The sequence below is a fragment of the Vanacampus margaritifer genome, chromosome 16 (assembly GCF_051991255.1).
Source record: "Vanacampus margaritifer isolate UIUO_Vmar chromosome 16, RoL_Vmar_1.0, whole genome shotgun sequence".
NCBI lineage: Eukaryota > Metazoa > Chordata > Actinopteri > Syngnathiformes > Syngnathidae > Vanacampus > Vanacampus margaritifer.
Genome location: NC_135447.1, coordinates 17,511,655 through 17,528,198, shown reverse-complemented (window position 1 = coordinate 17,528,198; position 16,544 = coordinate 17,511,655). Strand labels below are relative to the sequence as shown.

The 16,544-nt window shown below is 39.2% G+C and overlaps 1 protein-coding gene across 3 annotated transcripts; it reads right to left on the bottom strand.

Annotated features, from left to right (window-relative positions):
• Window positions 1-754: 754 nt before the first annotated feature.
• vps26bl (vacuolar protein sorting 26 homolog B, like) lies at window positions 755-15,053 on the bottom strand. Of its 3 annotated transcripts, none has more exons than XM_077546620.1 (6): window positions 14,681-15,053; window positions 12,928-13,084; window positions 7,709-7,873; window positions 7,447-7,622; window positions 6,909-7,051; window positions 755-2,779 (listed from the first exon to the last, which is right to left on the bottom strand). In XM_077546620.1, the coding sequence occupies exons 1-6, from the start codon at window positions 14,901-14,903 to the stop codon at window positions 2,423-2,425; spliced, it is 1,221 nt and encodes a 406-aa protein (XP_077402746.1). In that variant the 5' UTR covers window positions 14,904-15,053; the 3' UTR covers window positions 755-2,422. The 3 variants fall into 3 exon arrangements, with proteins under 3 accessions (XP_077402746.1, XP_077402747.1, XP_077402748.1); XM_077546621.1 differs by having other exon boundaries at window positions 755-2,291; XM_077546622.1 differs by having other exon boundaries at window positions 2,514-2,732.
• Between the last annotated feature and the right edge of the window lie 1,491 nt (window positions 15,054-16,544).

Sequence of the window (16,544 nt, the reverse complement as noted above, 5' to 3'; positions counted from 1 at the left end):
CAAAAAAAAAAAAAAAAAAAGGGAGAACAATGATGATGACATTTCAAATGATCAATACTGAGATCTCCCAAAAAAAAAAAAAAAAAAAAAAAAAAAAAAAAAAAAAAAAAAAAAAAGCAAGCTCTGCATAAGCCTGATAACGATCTTGTTAATTGGAATCAGCTTGTGTTGGAAGTGAGAAACCTCCAAAACCTGCAGGACTCCGGCCCCCGAGGACCAAGATTGCCCATCTCTGACTTAGGAGGTTAGAGGGACAGTGCATTTGCGGTTGTAGCCTGGCACTGCATCCAAAACATTTTTGGCAATCAATCCTGAGGCACAAAGCAGACTAACCATCAAAGCGACGGCCGCCAATAGAGTACGACCGACAGACCCCCCCCAAAAAAGTGTCTGGGTCGGTTTAGTCAATAACACTTGTGTAACACCGTCCATAATCGATTGGAGATGGTGGTCCCAATCAGAAGAGGTTTGTTGCTGCTAGTAAAGTACAGCGAGTAGGACAAGAGATCAGAGTGCAAATAAGAGATAGGAACTTCAAAAGTAATCACAACCTAGATAAAAACGCATGAAGCAATTCTCACAGAAGAACTGCAACCAACAATTCAGCAAATGTGTGAAACATGCTCCCCTGGGAGGTGTTGTTGCTTGAGATAAAAAATAAAATTAAAAAGTCTTATGCTTTAGTTGTGTTCATGGCAAAATGGATTGCCTTAGACCCGCTGTCCCACACTTTGAAAAACCCTAAAAATTAAAGTAATTTTTGATTGTAGATTATTTATTTTAAAAACAGGAGTCATTATTTGGTCTGCAAAAGCAGGAAAGAGTATTTTTTTTCTGGCAAGGCTTTTAACACAGTGTTTCCTTCAAAGTATTTTACACACACGCACACACTTCCTTCAGCCATCAAAATGTCAACGGTTTTTTTCTTCTTGAACTCAAAAGTGTCACGTTTTTTACACAAAAGTGACTTAAGTTAGTTAAGGCATTCAGCATATATGATATGGAGGACCAAAACAAAAAATACATAAATGACTAAATAAAGAAAAGTGAAAATAAAAACTGAAATTACAACAACAGCAACAACCAAACCCAACCCAAAACACCCTTAGGACCGCCCCCTCATTTGAATAACATTTCAACCTGACAATGTCTGCAGCATGAAATAAATAAATGTGAGAGCAGAGCATTTTTAATTTTTGATTGATATTTAATTATATTTATTTTGGTATTTATTTAGACATTAATTTTTTAAATCTCATTTTATCTATTTTTTTACTTTTATTAATTTGTGTGTGTGTGTATATATATATATAGTATTTAATTTTTTAAATTATATTTTCACTTGAATTAATTTTTAATTTTGGCACCTCTGGTCCTATGATATGATGCTATTAAAAAAAGTAATTTCTGGTGGAATGTAAGAAAATATTAAAAGCAACACACCACTGAAAATGTATTGTCTATCATTCAATTAAGCGGTATCAAAAGTAATATGTAAGCTGATTATGTATATTAAAAAATATATTTCTGCATATTTCTTGAACTCAAAATGACTAAAAGTTGTTTCCAATCCAGCAATTGTAATATAGACTAGGTGCAATTTTTGTAGAAATTGCGTGGGAATGCTGAAAGCCGAATGCTGAGCTGAATGCTTATGAAGTAAATAGAAAGATAAATTATGTGAAAATTACAAAGTATTCATTGTAGTTGAAAGAATGATAATGCTTTTCAGCATTCCCACAATGATTGGTTGATAAATGGTTGACCACAGTTGCAGCACAAAGAGGCTCGAATTAAAGGCTATGTTTGAGACACGCACATACACACACTTTAAGTCAAAATGTATTTGCAAATTATATACAAAAGCATGGAGATGCTGATGTTAGCTAAGCCAATACAAACTCATTACTTAATTTGGTGTTTATTTTGTTCCGTCGAGAAAGTTATCCATCACAGTAAAATAAGTCTCTATTTGGTAAACTCCGGCCATTGGAAACCTCAAGGTGTTTGAAACAAACAAATATAATAATTTGCAAGTACAATTTGAGCTTGCCCTGTTCCCTCGACAGTCGGCACACCCTTGTACATTAAATAAGCACAGCACATTCACTCCCGACGCACACAAATGAATTTCATATTCACAACTAGCGGGCTGGGGCTTTTTAGCCGCCCTCTTCATCAGCCTGGCTTTTCTCCGGGTTGGAGGAGCCTTCGAAGCGTTGGGAGGCAAGGATGGCTTGATGAGACATGCTCTTCCTTGCAACATCGCTTTTCCTCCACAGCGTGATTTCCTGCAACATCACAAAGTTTTTTTCCCCCCCGAATAAAAATGCAACTGCTAAGTGTAATAACTCAATATATTTAACCATGACAAAAATGACTCATCAAGGTCTGTTGGATAGCATGCTAACAGAAAACAAACTCATTCATATTCGTAACATGACAATTCTAGCGGTTTTGTTGTGTGTTCAAATATGTGGATGAAAAAAATTAAATGTTCCAATCCATCAAAATCCAACTTTTTTTTTTTTATCCCACTGTTGTATGCATAACATAACCACGCATGCAGACACATGCACACACATTGGTCAATTCGACATTGAGTGCTTTCTGGATGGCCGCAAAGGGTGTCACTTAAAAAAAAAAGAAGAAATAAAAATTCAATGGATCCAACACAATGCAACGGGAGTTGTCCCCGGAGATGGCTCTGACCATGGAGGGAAAAATCTCCACTGCGTCCAATGACCACGATCAGGATACCGAGCAGAAAAGGATAACACTGTCAATTGTGACAAAAAGGGCAAAACTGAAGTCGCACAAGCGTCGCGGGAGGACGTGGATCAATATTGGAGCAGCGTGAATATTGTAGTATGTGGAAAGACCTAAGAGGATGAAACGGGACCCACAGCTTGCTAAAAAGGTAAGACCTTGTCATGAAAATGCGCAATAAACAATAAAACTACCACTAACTAACTTCTCGACACTCTGGGCATGTGCACATCACTGGCTTCTATTCCGCTTTTTGCCAGAGGGGTCACAAATCTGCAAAAACTCTGTATCTTGCAACATGCAACAGTGAAGCAATGTTAGTTATTACAAAACACGGCCAGCAGGTGGCAGCAGAGTATAAGAGATCAGCTAGGGCCATGTTGCAACAAGCTCTTTTTAACTGTTTTCACCAGGAACGTAAAGACTGATGAAACTAAGCTACATGCTAATGCTAATTGCTGCAAAACGGAAACAGATACAAATACCTTTTTTTTTCCTGATGATAGAAGAGACTGTAATCTTTCTTTTGCTAGGTTCCATGTTTTTATAGCAACAGAGCAGAATATTCTGTGGGCCTTGCAAAATCAGTCCAAATTAGTGATGCACCGAGTATTCGGCCACCGAAATAAAATTAAAGCCGAAAGAATATGGCCAAAATAGGTTGTTGTGACGCAAGCAAAAAAACGCTGCAAGCAAGCGTCTGTTTAAATTAAACAGCGAACGCGGGGGTGAGTGTCCGCCTCGCTTCTCGCTGGCTTTTCACGATGTGAGTTTGCAGCAGCTCCCGGGGTCATTGCGCACACCGGAGGAGAGGGGCGTCGCTTGGTGTACAACATTTAAGCGGATCGAAAAAAAACAGAACTGCCGTGTACTGGATGGAGTACAGGTGAGCCACTCTTTCTCCTGCAGCACCTTCCACTTTTTTTTTTTTTATACGAGCCACTCAAACGCTTCACTTTTTCACCGGTATCCCGGTGGCCGTCTTTAGCTAATGCAACATGTCTGCGGTGTGGGCACATTTCAATTTATATTGTGCTTGGTTAAAATACCAGTGCTAAATAAATATTTTATAATAATATTCTAATTTTAATTAATTATAATAAATGCAATGATAGTAAAAAATTATATAATTTTTTTACGCAGTTTCGGTTTTAGGCCAAGCATTGTTCATTTTCGGTTTCGGACAAACATTTTCATTTCGGTGCATCTCTAGTCAAAATAAAGTAAAACGGCCGGGAGCGAAGGGGGTTGCTTCAGTGAAAATGGCTGGGAGTAAATGAGTTAAGGAGTTCAAAATAACAGATGCCTAAGACCAACTAAAATAGCTTATAAAATGACATGGGCATTTCCAACCCAGATTATCTTGCAAACCTGGTAAAGTTACATCTAAGATTATAAAAGAAAAAAGTGACATGGGACCATTAAAGATTTTAGTTGTGATTTATTGACGGATATAGAGAAGACTTCGATTTCCACATGTAATTTATTAGTGCAAAGCAAACCCACAGGCTTAAAAACAGGTCCAAAATTCCGACGGGTCACAAATTTCCCCTTAACAATGTTAGCTGGCGAGGCGAACAACAATGGCAGAAACGTGTGGTCACACCAATAAGAGACAAAACAACCTAATCTTTTAACGTGATCCAGTATGAAACTGCATTTCACCTAACTGCACATTGTTCACAAGTTCAGAAAACAGCACAAGCCTCCGTAAAGCACAAAACACCCTTCACCGATGGCAGGATCATTCAAGATCTATGGCTGTGGTGGCGGAATCATTATTTTAGGACCATAAAAACAAGACAGGTCGACTTGACATCTATGCGAGTCAGCTTTTTCTGACATGAAGGTCATCAAATATAAATTCCAAACCTGACTTGGTGAAAGTTTTGAGAATGTGGCAGGCATCTGCTTGTTACATTAGTCACCATTATTTGAGTTTTTAAACAGATATGATGTTTAAAAAAGCACCAGGTAAACAAGGTATACAATTTTATTGTAAGAGTTGGTTTTGATGGAATCTATGGCATTGCATTAACAACATTTATGTATATATATATTTTAATGTATAATGGACGGTATGATGAATTTTAATGTATTGACCATTTGCACCGACGTCACGAGATCACATGACTGCCCTATGACGGACGGCGGAAGGAAATGATTGATGAATGGAAGTGGACGTGGACATGACCCGGAGCGACTTAATGACTTAGCGACTGTTATTTTACAAATTAAAAGTTACTATTGCCCATCGAGCCATGGAATCTATTACTTCAACCGAAGGTCGCCTGTCAGTCGAAGTTGCACAGTTAGTCGGTACTCACAGAGCGCGATATTTACTTAAGTTGGAGGTCGCTAGTTTGAAAACAGTCCCTTACCTTCTGCCGTCTGCTGTTTTTACCAAGTTAATCAAATCGCCTACTTTGGCGAAATTCACAGCGCACGACCTATATCATTATCATTATCATTATCATGTCAATGCCAATGTCCAACCGGCTCGCCTTACACCGGGGCTGATTTAAACGCTCGTCGCTGGCGGTCTCAGGGACGAGATGTTACGCTCGCATCGGGAGACAATATACCTCATAATGCGAAGGTAAAACTTGTTGATCATGCTAACTGACTTATTTTGACACAATCCATTCTATATTGAAACGCTGTAATGATGTTATGTTGAGCAGCAAGACTATTGTAGAGGCAAGCTATGCAGTCATTTCATGAATATGAGTCCGCCCGGCTCCAGCGTGAAAAACTCCAAGCACAAAGATGAAATCCCCCATTATTAAACAGTCAAATGCACTTAATAGTTTTAAAGAAGCTATATTTTAAAAATAAGCTGTGTGTACGTGCAGTTGGAGTGGACGCTAACTATCTGGCTTGTTAATGTGATTTGAAACATTCGACACCTCTGTTATAAGAATGTATGTTTACAAGTAAAATGTATGAACATTTATCTACTAACCTCGCAAATAGATATCGCTACAAATCCGTGAATAATATGTGGGCTGCCAGTCGTTTCTGTTGATTGTTGCTATCCATCAACGTCTTTTGTCTTCATTAGTGGGTATGCGATAAAAAAGCAATAATTGGTTTACTCCCTTGTCTATTTGTACAACCGACCGCACAGCAAGATATGACCATTTTATGAGATAATTGATAAGATGAAGGACTTTACGCTGTACCAGATTCAATGTACAGGCAAGTGGTTCTTTTGCCGTCCAGCATCCCGGAAGGGGCATTCCCATTAGAGTGGTGACGTCATGTGCAAAAGGTCAATAGTAGTTTACACATTTATAAGTAAGTTGATGACTTCCTAACATTCCTACATTTAAAATAGTTCTCACTTTAGTGAGTCAATTTAGTGGCCAAAACATGCCTAAAACTGCACTAATAAACTAACCACCAGAGGGTGCTAGAACTGCACAAATTGGAGACAACCAGACCTTTTTAACTGATTACTACTTTTAACTCATTCACTCGCAGCCATTTTCACTGAAGCAACCCACTTCACTCCCGGCTGTTTTACTGGATTTTGACTAATTTTGCATGGCCCACAGAATATTGTGTTATATTGCGATAAAAACATAGACCCTACCAAAAGAAAGATTAGAGTCACTTCTTTCAGCAGGAAAAATAGTATATTTGTACCCGTTTCCATTTTGCAGCAATTAGTATTAGAATATAGCTAAGTTTCATCAATATTCACAAACCTGTTTAAAACATTAGGAAAAAGAGCTTGTTGGAACATGGCCCGGTGTTGATCTCTTATACTCTGCTTCCACCTGTTGGCTATTTTTTGCAATAATTAACATTGCTTTAAGCCACCTCTTCAGGTCAGAAGCTACCTCAAAGCTTCCTGTAAGCTCTAGCACAAAAAATAAGTGAAGGACAAAGTATTATAAAAAACTTAGTTATAAGTTTTTGGGTTTGAATGAGTTAATATTGCAACATGACAATGCTGATATTGTTATAATTTTAACTGCGCAATATCACAATATATGATTTTACTGGTCCAGTTCACTTAAAATCGTGTCGTTTGGACAAAAACGCTCATAGTATGTAATCGGCACAAAAATAATGAAACAATGAATTGTTTTGATGTCGCCAGTAGACAAGCAAAAGTGTAGTATGTGTACCTGCTGTTTGAAATACCGTCTTTCTTCTTCATCGATGAGGACCAGGTTGAGGTAGTAGCGAACTGAAAATTTCTTGTTGATGTCCCTCATGGTGGGCGTTATCTCATAGCCTGCGAGGAACAGCCTGATGGGGATGGACTCTCCTGCGGAGGTCAAGGGCAGTGTTAGAATAAATGTACATTAGTTATCCCATATTTACTCTTATAGTATTGCAAAGCATGACTCATGCTCTTGCAGCTGCATAACAGGAACTGTGCTCTTATCACAAGATGAGGACTGAAACATTTTGTTGTTGGAACGCCCTGCAAAAAAAATTATAAGAGAGGGCTCGGAAGAGTGTGCCTCAGAGCGGGTAGGAGATTTTAACTGAGCACATCTCCATTCTCCTCTCGAACAAAAAATAATCTACGTCTTGTATTGTCTTCCTTCCTTGTCTGTTGTTCATTAAATGTTTTAGATTGATTGAACCAGACAGGCATGCGTAGTTAGAAAAGCAGAAAATAGTCATTTACAAGTGCCATGCAATCTGCCAAATTACCTCGTACTGGTGCACCATCCATGATTTCATACTTGGCTATGGTATCGTTCTCATGGTAGACGTTGGGCCCGGTGCCAGTTGTTTCCCGCTTGATGATGTCAATCTCCATATGCTTGATTTTAATGCGCACAAGCAAAAAGTAAATCTTGCCGACAATTACATCTTTTAGGTGATACCTGCAAAGGACATGATCACCCTTTATCAGTAAAAAATTAAATAAAATATACAAACGATATGCATTATCAGTGAAACATATTCATACTTGGATTTATTGTACTCAAACTCTATGTGTAGACAGTCCTCGATGCCTACTTCCATCTTGATGGAGGAGTTGATATCAGGGTAAGTGCTGAGAGTGTGAACCACAATGTCCAACTCTTTGGTGAGGTCACTCAGTCTACGGCCAACTGTGGCTCTCAGAAAATAGCTGGAAGCAAAAGATTAGTCTTGAAATCAAAATAGTTGCATGGAAAACACATTTTCCCTAGTATTTTCTATTATAAAAAATACCTAAATAATAATTTAGGTCACGCTCACACTAGGCAATCCATATTCAAAGTTGCACCATAAAATAAATAAATAAAAAAGGCTGAAATTGTTAAGTAGAAAAAAAATAAATGACATTGTTTGAGACAACACTAACTTGACCTACATTTGTTAAAATTACAAATGTGTCACTTTTACAAATCCATGTTGTAAGACAATTTTTCATATTTTACATCAGAGGTGCATTGGTTAATCAATTAATTGACGACTAATTGATTGTCAAATTCATCAAAAATTATTTTAGACAAATTGATAAATCATTTAGATAACTTTTTTAATTTAAAATGGTTTAATTTCAGTGTCTCAACAATCAAAGGTAGTCCTCAACTTATGGACACAATGGGTTCTGAGAGGTTGTTTGTAAGTCGAATTTGTTTGTAAGTTGAATGACATTAAATTTAAAGTTAAATTTTATGTTTGTTTTTTTTTTATATTAAAAATAAAAAAATGAAGCAAATTATATACCGTATGTACTGTCTATATAGTACATAAATGTATTTAAAAAATGCATATATATATATATATATATATAGTATTATTATTTTTATTTATTTATAATATTTGGTGTATGAAGAGTGCATGCACCATGGCTCTTGTGTTGCGCATCACAGAACAGAGAGGTATATGAATTGCGCAAATGACACGCTGATGCTCGGTGGGGTTGTGGCAGAGAGGGGAACTACAGTACATTACTGTACCATAATGTATGATGTGGCGCGTATTTATTAACTTGCAAGCGAAATATGTGAAACGTTGGAAAGTTTAATGTTCATAACTAGAGGACAACCTGGGTATATAGGTGAAATATACTTATTTAGTTTGTGCAGCCTTAATATATATTTTATTATTCTTTTTAACGACCTTTTATACATGTACAGTACAGTAGTCATACTACACATTACCATACCACTTTATTTATATAGCATGTTTAACTCTTTCACTGCCACTGACGTTTAAAGACGTCAAGTAAAAACCTACGCTTCACTGCCAATGACGTAAACCTACGCTTCACTGCCAATGACGTCAAAAGACGTCATCCAATGATTTTTTTTTTTTTTTTGGAAACGGGTAGAGGAAACCCTCCCGCATGTCTGGTGAAAGTTTCAAGTCTGTCTGTTGTGCCTAAGGACTATTTTTGGCCCCTAGAGGGCAGCGATGACTCTCTTTTGACAAGATCGGGTGGGCGTCAGTAGTATAAAAGGCCAGGCGGGGCTAGAGCGTCGAGGAGTAGACGAGAATTGAGGAGAGACGAAAAATGGCGACCGACGGTAAGAAGCAGACCACGCTTGATCGATTTTTTGGAAAAGGAGAAGCATCAACCAGTGCTAAAGTGCACCATTATGATGACCGCGATGATGATGGTGATAAGGAGGTTGACGCCGAAGCTGCAGCGTTGACGCGGCGGCAGCTTCGTTCACGTCCTCAGGCCTCAGAGGCTAGCGGTGCTAGCGCCGGAAAACGTCGTGCACGACCGAGCACTTCTGCACGCGAGGACGTTCAATCCGACGAAGGTGATGATGATGGCGACAATGAGGTTGATGCCGAAGTTGCAGTGTTGACGCGGCGGCAGCTTCGACCGCGTGTTAAGGCCTCGGAGGCTAGCGGTGCTAGCGCCGGAAAACGTGGTGCACGACCGAGCACTTCTCCGCACGAGGACGTTCAATCGGACGACGACGAAGAGTATCCTGAGTCCGATGGATATTCTTCGGAGGAGTGGGTACAGTCTGACCACGGAGAAAGTGATTCGGACAGTATTTCATCCGCAGAAGACGTCGAAGGTAAGCACAAACTTGCTATGAGATACTTTTCCAGCACGCTGCTAGCACCTCGTGTAACGTGAATGTGCATTCATAGATCGTGGATCGTGCTCACAGCGACGTCCCACTGCAAAGACGACAAAGAGAGGTATAAAAAAAGTGTTTTCAATACACCGCAACAACAAAAGAAAACGCTCTTTCGATATTATTGTAATTGTATATATTTCTTTCAGCTGCAGCTCAGAGTGACGCTCCTCAGAGTGAGCAGAATAAAGGTCCATCAACCAGTGGATCCAAGAAAAAACGTAAATATATATATTTATATATATATATATTGCATCACACTGATCTAAAATGAATATTATATGATATTGAAATGTATATTTGCAGATCCCCAAAAATCTGGCTGGCATGAAGCAGGCTGTCAGCCAAACTCATTCCCCTTTACTGTGGAGCCAGGACCAAGAGGTGCCGCAGCAGAGCTGAATTCAACCCGGCCAGTTGACTTCCTGCAGCTCTTCATCACAGACGAACTTCTGCAGCACATTGCTGATCAGACAAACTTATTTGCACGTCAGTCAATGCAAAAACGGGCTGAAAGTCTGCCACACTGCAGGAGTCGTGCTTGGAAGCCAGTGTCTGTGTCTGAGCTCAAAACGTTTTTTGCACTCCAATTCCTTACTGGGTATATAAACAAGCCCAGTATCGAAATGTATTGGACTCAGGACGAAATAGAGACGACACCATTCTTCAGTCGCGCAATGCCTCGAAACCGCTTCCAGCTCATCTGGAGTTTCCTGCACTTCAACGACAACGAGACGGCACACAGTTCAGACGACAAACTATTTAAAATTCGTCCTGTGTTCAATCACGTTGTAAACAAGTTCAAGGAACTGTTTCAACCGGGCAGGAATATTTGTATTGATGAGGGAATGATGAGTTTCCAGGGACGTCTTTCGTTCAAAGTGTACAACCCCCAAAAGCCGGTCAAATATGGGATCAAATCATACATTTTGTGTGACTCCCAAACCGGCTATTGTTTCAATATGCAAACCTATGTTGGCATTAGTTGTTCTCTCCCCGATACAGTGTTCAACTTACTGGATCGTCTGCCAGGAAATGGGTACACACTATTCATGGACAATTTTTATAACTCGATTGCTTTGTGTGAACGTCTCCTGGCAGCGCGCACCAATGTTTGTGGAACGCTGAGGAAGAACAGGGGTGAACCCAGTGAGATAACGTGCCTAACCAACACTGGCCTTGGGGTGGGGGGGAAACTGGTAAGGCACAACACAAATGTTTTGATTGTGGCATGGCAGGACAAACGTTTGTTGAGGATGGTGACAACGTTTCACAAAGATGAAATGCGGACAGTGGAGGTGTGGCGGAAGGCACAAAAAAAAAAGTGCCTTTCGAAAAACCAATTTGTGTTGTGGACTACAATTCCAAGATGAATGGAGTGGACAAGATGGATCAAAACATCTCGTACCACCCATTCACACGGAAAACGTTGAAGTGGCACAAAAAGTTTGTTGCCTATCTTTTCCAAATATGCATGTTCAATGCTTACATATTGTACAAAAAAAAAATCCTGGCAGTGAAAGAGTTAAAAGACAACAGAAGTTGACACCAAACATATTAAAAAAATATATATATTAACTCTTTCACTGCCAGACGTTTTCAGAAACGGGTTGTCCCCACTGCCAGCCGATTTAAGCATTTTGAGTGATCTTTCAAGGTCCACAGAAAATGTTGTGTTTGGACTATGGAAACACACATACTACCAAATGAAAGATTAGACTCTCAGCTTTCATCAGAAAAAAAAGTTTGTTTCTACCTTATTCCGTTCTTCAGTAATCAACAATAGAAAATGGTTACTTTCACCGAAATTCTCTCTTTTGAAACAAAAAACGGAGAAAAAGCTTTTTGTGAAACAATGTTATTTCATGCACTCTAGTGAATTGTACACTTCTTTTTGTTCATGAATGATGCCACAAACACCTAAATAGTGCTTTACTTCTGTAAAACGCTTTCACCAACAATGAAAAAGTGTTTTTTGATTGCAAAATACCTTTATTTCCATTCAACAGCGTAACAATTTGACAAAACAATTTCGCAAACTATTTACAAATGTGTGCAACTGTGGTACTACTTACAATTATGTGGATGTTTCAAATACAGTTTTTCCTTTTGTAACGCTCTCCTGCGTGCAAGGAGACGCCAGGACTCGCACAACAGTTTACTTTCACTTTCACATTGGTCCGTTTTGCGTGCAAACGTTACACTTTCTTGACGGCCTTTTTTTCCGGGGAATAAAAAGCAAGTAGCAGACTGTACACACTTCCTCCGATGAATATGCATTGGACTCGGGGCACTCTCCGTCGTCCGATCGAACGTCCGCCTGTGCGTGCTCGGTTGCGCTCCGCGTTACGACACCGTCATAGCCGCCGCGTCAGCGGTTCCAATTTCGCCGTCAAGCTCGGATTCACCTTCATCATCATCGAGGATGATCACCGTCGTCATCAATGTACTATTTTAGCGTTGGTCGATGCCTTTCGTCTTGTAAGTGTAGAGCTGCTTGCAAACGCTCGCCATTGCCCGTTCCCTCCTCGATCTAGCTCCATCTAACGTCTTCTACTGCCGCGTCAATGCTTCTCAACCACGGAGTCACCACCCTCATCTTCATCATCGATGATGATCATCGTCGTCAACAATGTGCTTTTTCAGCGATGCTTTTGGTCTTTGAAAAAAACGTCTCGGGCGTGAGCTCCTCGCGACCGGCCGCCATTTTTCCTTTGTCTTCCATTCTCATCTCCTGCTCGACGCTCTAGCTCCGCCTCTACTGACGCCCACCCGATCTTGTCAAAAGAGAGTCATCGCTGCCCTCTAGGGGCCAAAAATAGTCATTAGGCACAACAGACAGACTTGAAACTTTCACCAGACATGCGGAAGGGTTTCCTCTACCCGTTTCAAAAAAAAAAAATAATAATCATTGGATGACGTCTTTTGACGTCATTGGCAGTGAAGCGTAGGTTTTTACTTGACGTCTTTTAACGTCAGTGGCAGTGAAAGAGTTAAAGTAGAAAAAGACATATCTGTGAGAAAGTATTTGCGGTTGGCCAAGTATTGAAAATATTTGCCACACGATAGCCTAAAGCAGTTAAATGGAGCTCACCGTAATTTGACGTTCTGGCCCGTGTAAGCCTCATAGGGCTTTTCCACATGTGTGAACTCAAAGTCAAACGTCTGCGACTGCATGAGGTCCCCTGGCCGCGCCAAGTCTTTCACCAGAGACACAAACTCATGGTGGTTTCCCCTGTCGTAGTAGAGCTCTGGAAGAGATTAATTAATACCATCAGACAGCTGCAGTGGAGAATCTTCATACCTTCTAGTTTGTGCATGCTTGTCATTCACTTCTGACAACTGCTACCTGCTCATTGCTGAAGTCTAACCTGACATGAAAAGACAAGTTCAACACTCTGTATTAACCTTGACAGTGGTTTACATCTTTTATAACATTTTTTCTGGACTCATTTAAGACAATTGATTTAAAAACTGAGTGTATACAAAATAATCCTGAATACTATAAGGTGGTGAATCTAGTGATGGACAAATGAAGCTTCATGAAGCACTTGTGATATTTTTTTGACTCCACTAGTTGGCACTTAGTTTAAAGATGCAGTGGAAATTTCTTAAATTTCCATCACACTGACTACTACTAGCCTGTATCTTTAAGCCAAGACCACCATCTAGAGGAGTACAAAAATATTGCAAATGCCTCATGAAGCTTCATTATTGGGCGTACGACATGAGAGAATATATATATATATATATATATATATATATATATATATATATATATATATATATATATATATATATATATGTGTGTGTGTGTGTGAGTGTGTGTGTGTGTGTGTACAGTAGATATTTAAAAAAAACAACAACCAAAAAACAGTGAAGATCCCGAGACAAGTGGAACAGTTTGTTCATTGAAGAGTTGGCCAAAATACCTTCTGAGAAGTGCAGAAGTCTCATAACAAAACTTGATTACTGTTATTGCCTAAGGTTGAGCAACAAAACATTAAGGGGATCATCGTTTTTCTTCAGGCCTGTTTCACGAGTTTATCTTTTAAATAATTCAAGTTGAACCATAACACAATTCAAAAGCAATGTCTGATTTTCATTGGTTATTGTTTTTTTTAAAGATATTTGTATTTATTATTGCTTTTGGCAGATTCAAGTTATTTCTGCATCCACTGTAGATGGCTCTTTCATTAAGAAAGGCTCCCGTGTGGAATTGGTGAAATGGAATTGGTGAAACAGTAACGAAAGTTGATCATGCAATAATAAATACCTGCAGATCAAAAATCAAAATACAAATAATGAGAGCTGTGTAGCTCAGTGTAACAAAGTAAATGTAGTGTTTTTTCTTAATAAACAATACTAAAGTATAAGTAAATATATGTTGAATTAAAACTACTCTTGACATGTACACTTGATAGAGTGAAGTTACATTAACAGAGTAAATATAGCTCGTAACTTACTACCCACCGCGGGTATATGTAAATTCAAGCATAAAAAAAAAAGAAATAGTTGATAGTGTGAATAAGAATATTCGCAGTACCTCGTCATGACCTCGCGTTGACGGCTAGCCAATCAATGGCTGCTGTGTCAGCTGACCTGCGAGCTCGTACGACCTGTCACGAGACCTGACACTTGCGCACAATTTTGAAAGCTCGTGTGAGGGAACGTGCCGGTATTTTAATCCAGGGTTTAATGAATTCTACTGTAAAGTCATGCACTTTTACTCTGTGAGTGATAGCAAGCGACTATTCGCCATCGCCCGTCAGACGTCTACTTCTGCTGCTACTTCTCGACCAGGCTGAGTGTCGTGCAGACGGTGCAGGCCCCCGCCAGTCGCTTACCTATCTGGCCAATAAACTCGATCTTGATTCCGTTGTGCTCCAGCCTCTTGCCAGGGTATTTGAGCGTGACGTTGACCTTCCCCGACACTGTTTCCCCGTCGTAGAAGAGGAAATATTTGTCCTTCCTGCCGTCCTCGCTTTTATGTTCAGCTTTCTTCCTTGTTTCGGCATCATTGAGAACTATATCGATGTCCGCACTTTGGCCAAAACCAAAAAAGTTCATCGCTGCTGGGCAGGTTTTTTCTCTCCCGCAAATGGAACCTGTAAAAAAAAATGCGCCTCCTTGACCTAAAGAAAGAAAGATGATCGCTTATTTGTGTAGTGCAAGCAGCTTCCCAGTTAGTTTACCAGCCGTAGTTTCAACTGAGTAACTGCGCATGCGTCAAAAGCAATGCCGCCTACTCGCCGACCGGTAGCAGGAAGTGAAGCCACCGGCAGCCATCTTGCGTTGCCACTCCTTGACAACTCCGAGCCTACTTCACAAGTCAAAATGGCGGTCTTACTCGGTGAAATGACTCTCCGTCCGTTGAGAAGCTTTTGATTTTGGATCACTGTAATTTGATTTGTGAGGATTATTTTGATTTCAAAATGTGATGTAATGTCGACTTGTTTGATTACTAAAACAACTACTATAACTATCTGCCTGTTTTGTATGCAAGTCGCAGGCAAAGACTTTGGCGACATTTGTTTTCACTGTGTAAAGGAAGCATTTGCATTGTGTTGCATTGCGGAAATATAAAAAAATGCCCGGATGTTGGGAATTGTCAATTTACTGAATTATTTGCTGCGCTTTTTCGGTGTCCATGGCGAAAATGCTATAGTGCATGCCGGACAGTTGTACCAATACATCTGGGAGAAAAACTACGTGTATATTTCAGGAGTAAAAATGGGATGATATTATCTTGTAATCTTCGAGTGCTACTCAAAGATTCATCTGTATCATTTTGTCAGAACCATCAATAATGAAATGTAAGCAAAGCTCATTTGAAAAAAATAAATAAAAATACACCTGTCAAAAATAAACCTGTTTTGTCTGTAACCCGTAAATCACAACTAAAATACTAACGGTCGATGCAAACAGTAAAGTCCATTCTTTGAGTGACTTTCATGGTCTCATGACTCCACACCGTGTTCTCGGCATAAAACACGAAATGATAACAGCATTTTCAGCGAAAATTGAACAGATGTTGTCAGTAGCAGTGGCAACGCAAGATGGCTGCCCTCTGACTTTAGCAGCGAGAGGCGGATTGGATTCCATCATCCGCCTGTTTGCGGAATCTTATCATTAACAAGAGTAGTTCTCCCCCACCCTTTTCTGTTCCCCTCGTCAAACAGTGTATTGTAATAAAATGATGTAAATATGTAATGTGTTGCGTTTTACAAAAAACAAGTCTTTGTTGTTTTTTTAATATAATGTTTCTGCGCTTTTCTTGCGCAATATAATTAGTTTGTATTTATTTCCATCTATAATATATATATATTTTTTATATATAAATATAATATATATATATATATATATATATATATATATATATATATATATTAAATTTTGAATAGTATTTTATTTATTTATCTTTGTATTTATTTATTTAGTAGTAGTAGTAGTAGTAGTAGTAGTAGTAGTAGGAGCAGCAGCAGCAGCAGCAGCAGCAGCGTACTAGAAACTACTAGCAGTATTGGTATATTATTTAGAAGTACCGTGACCCACCTCTCGGTGTACTTGTATAATTGTAAACTAAACTCTGTGAAGGCCGATTTTAATTTCTCATACTGGATCTTACATCTGCAAAATTATTAGGCACAAATGCTCATTAGGTCCAGGAAATGTTTGTTATCGTTGAATAGGCTACATATATAGCAAAAA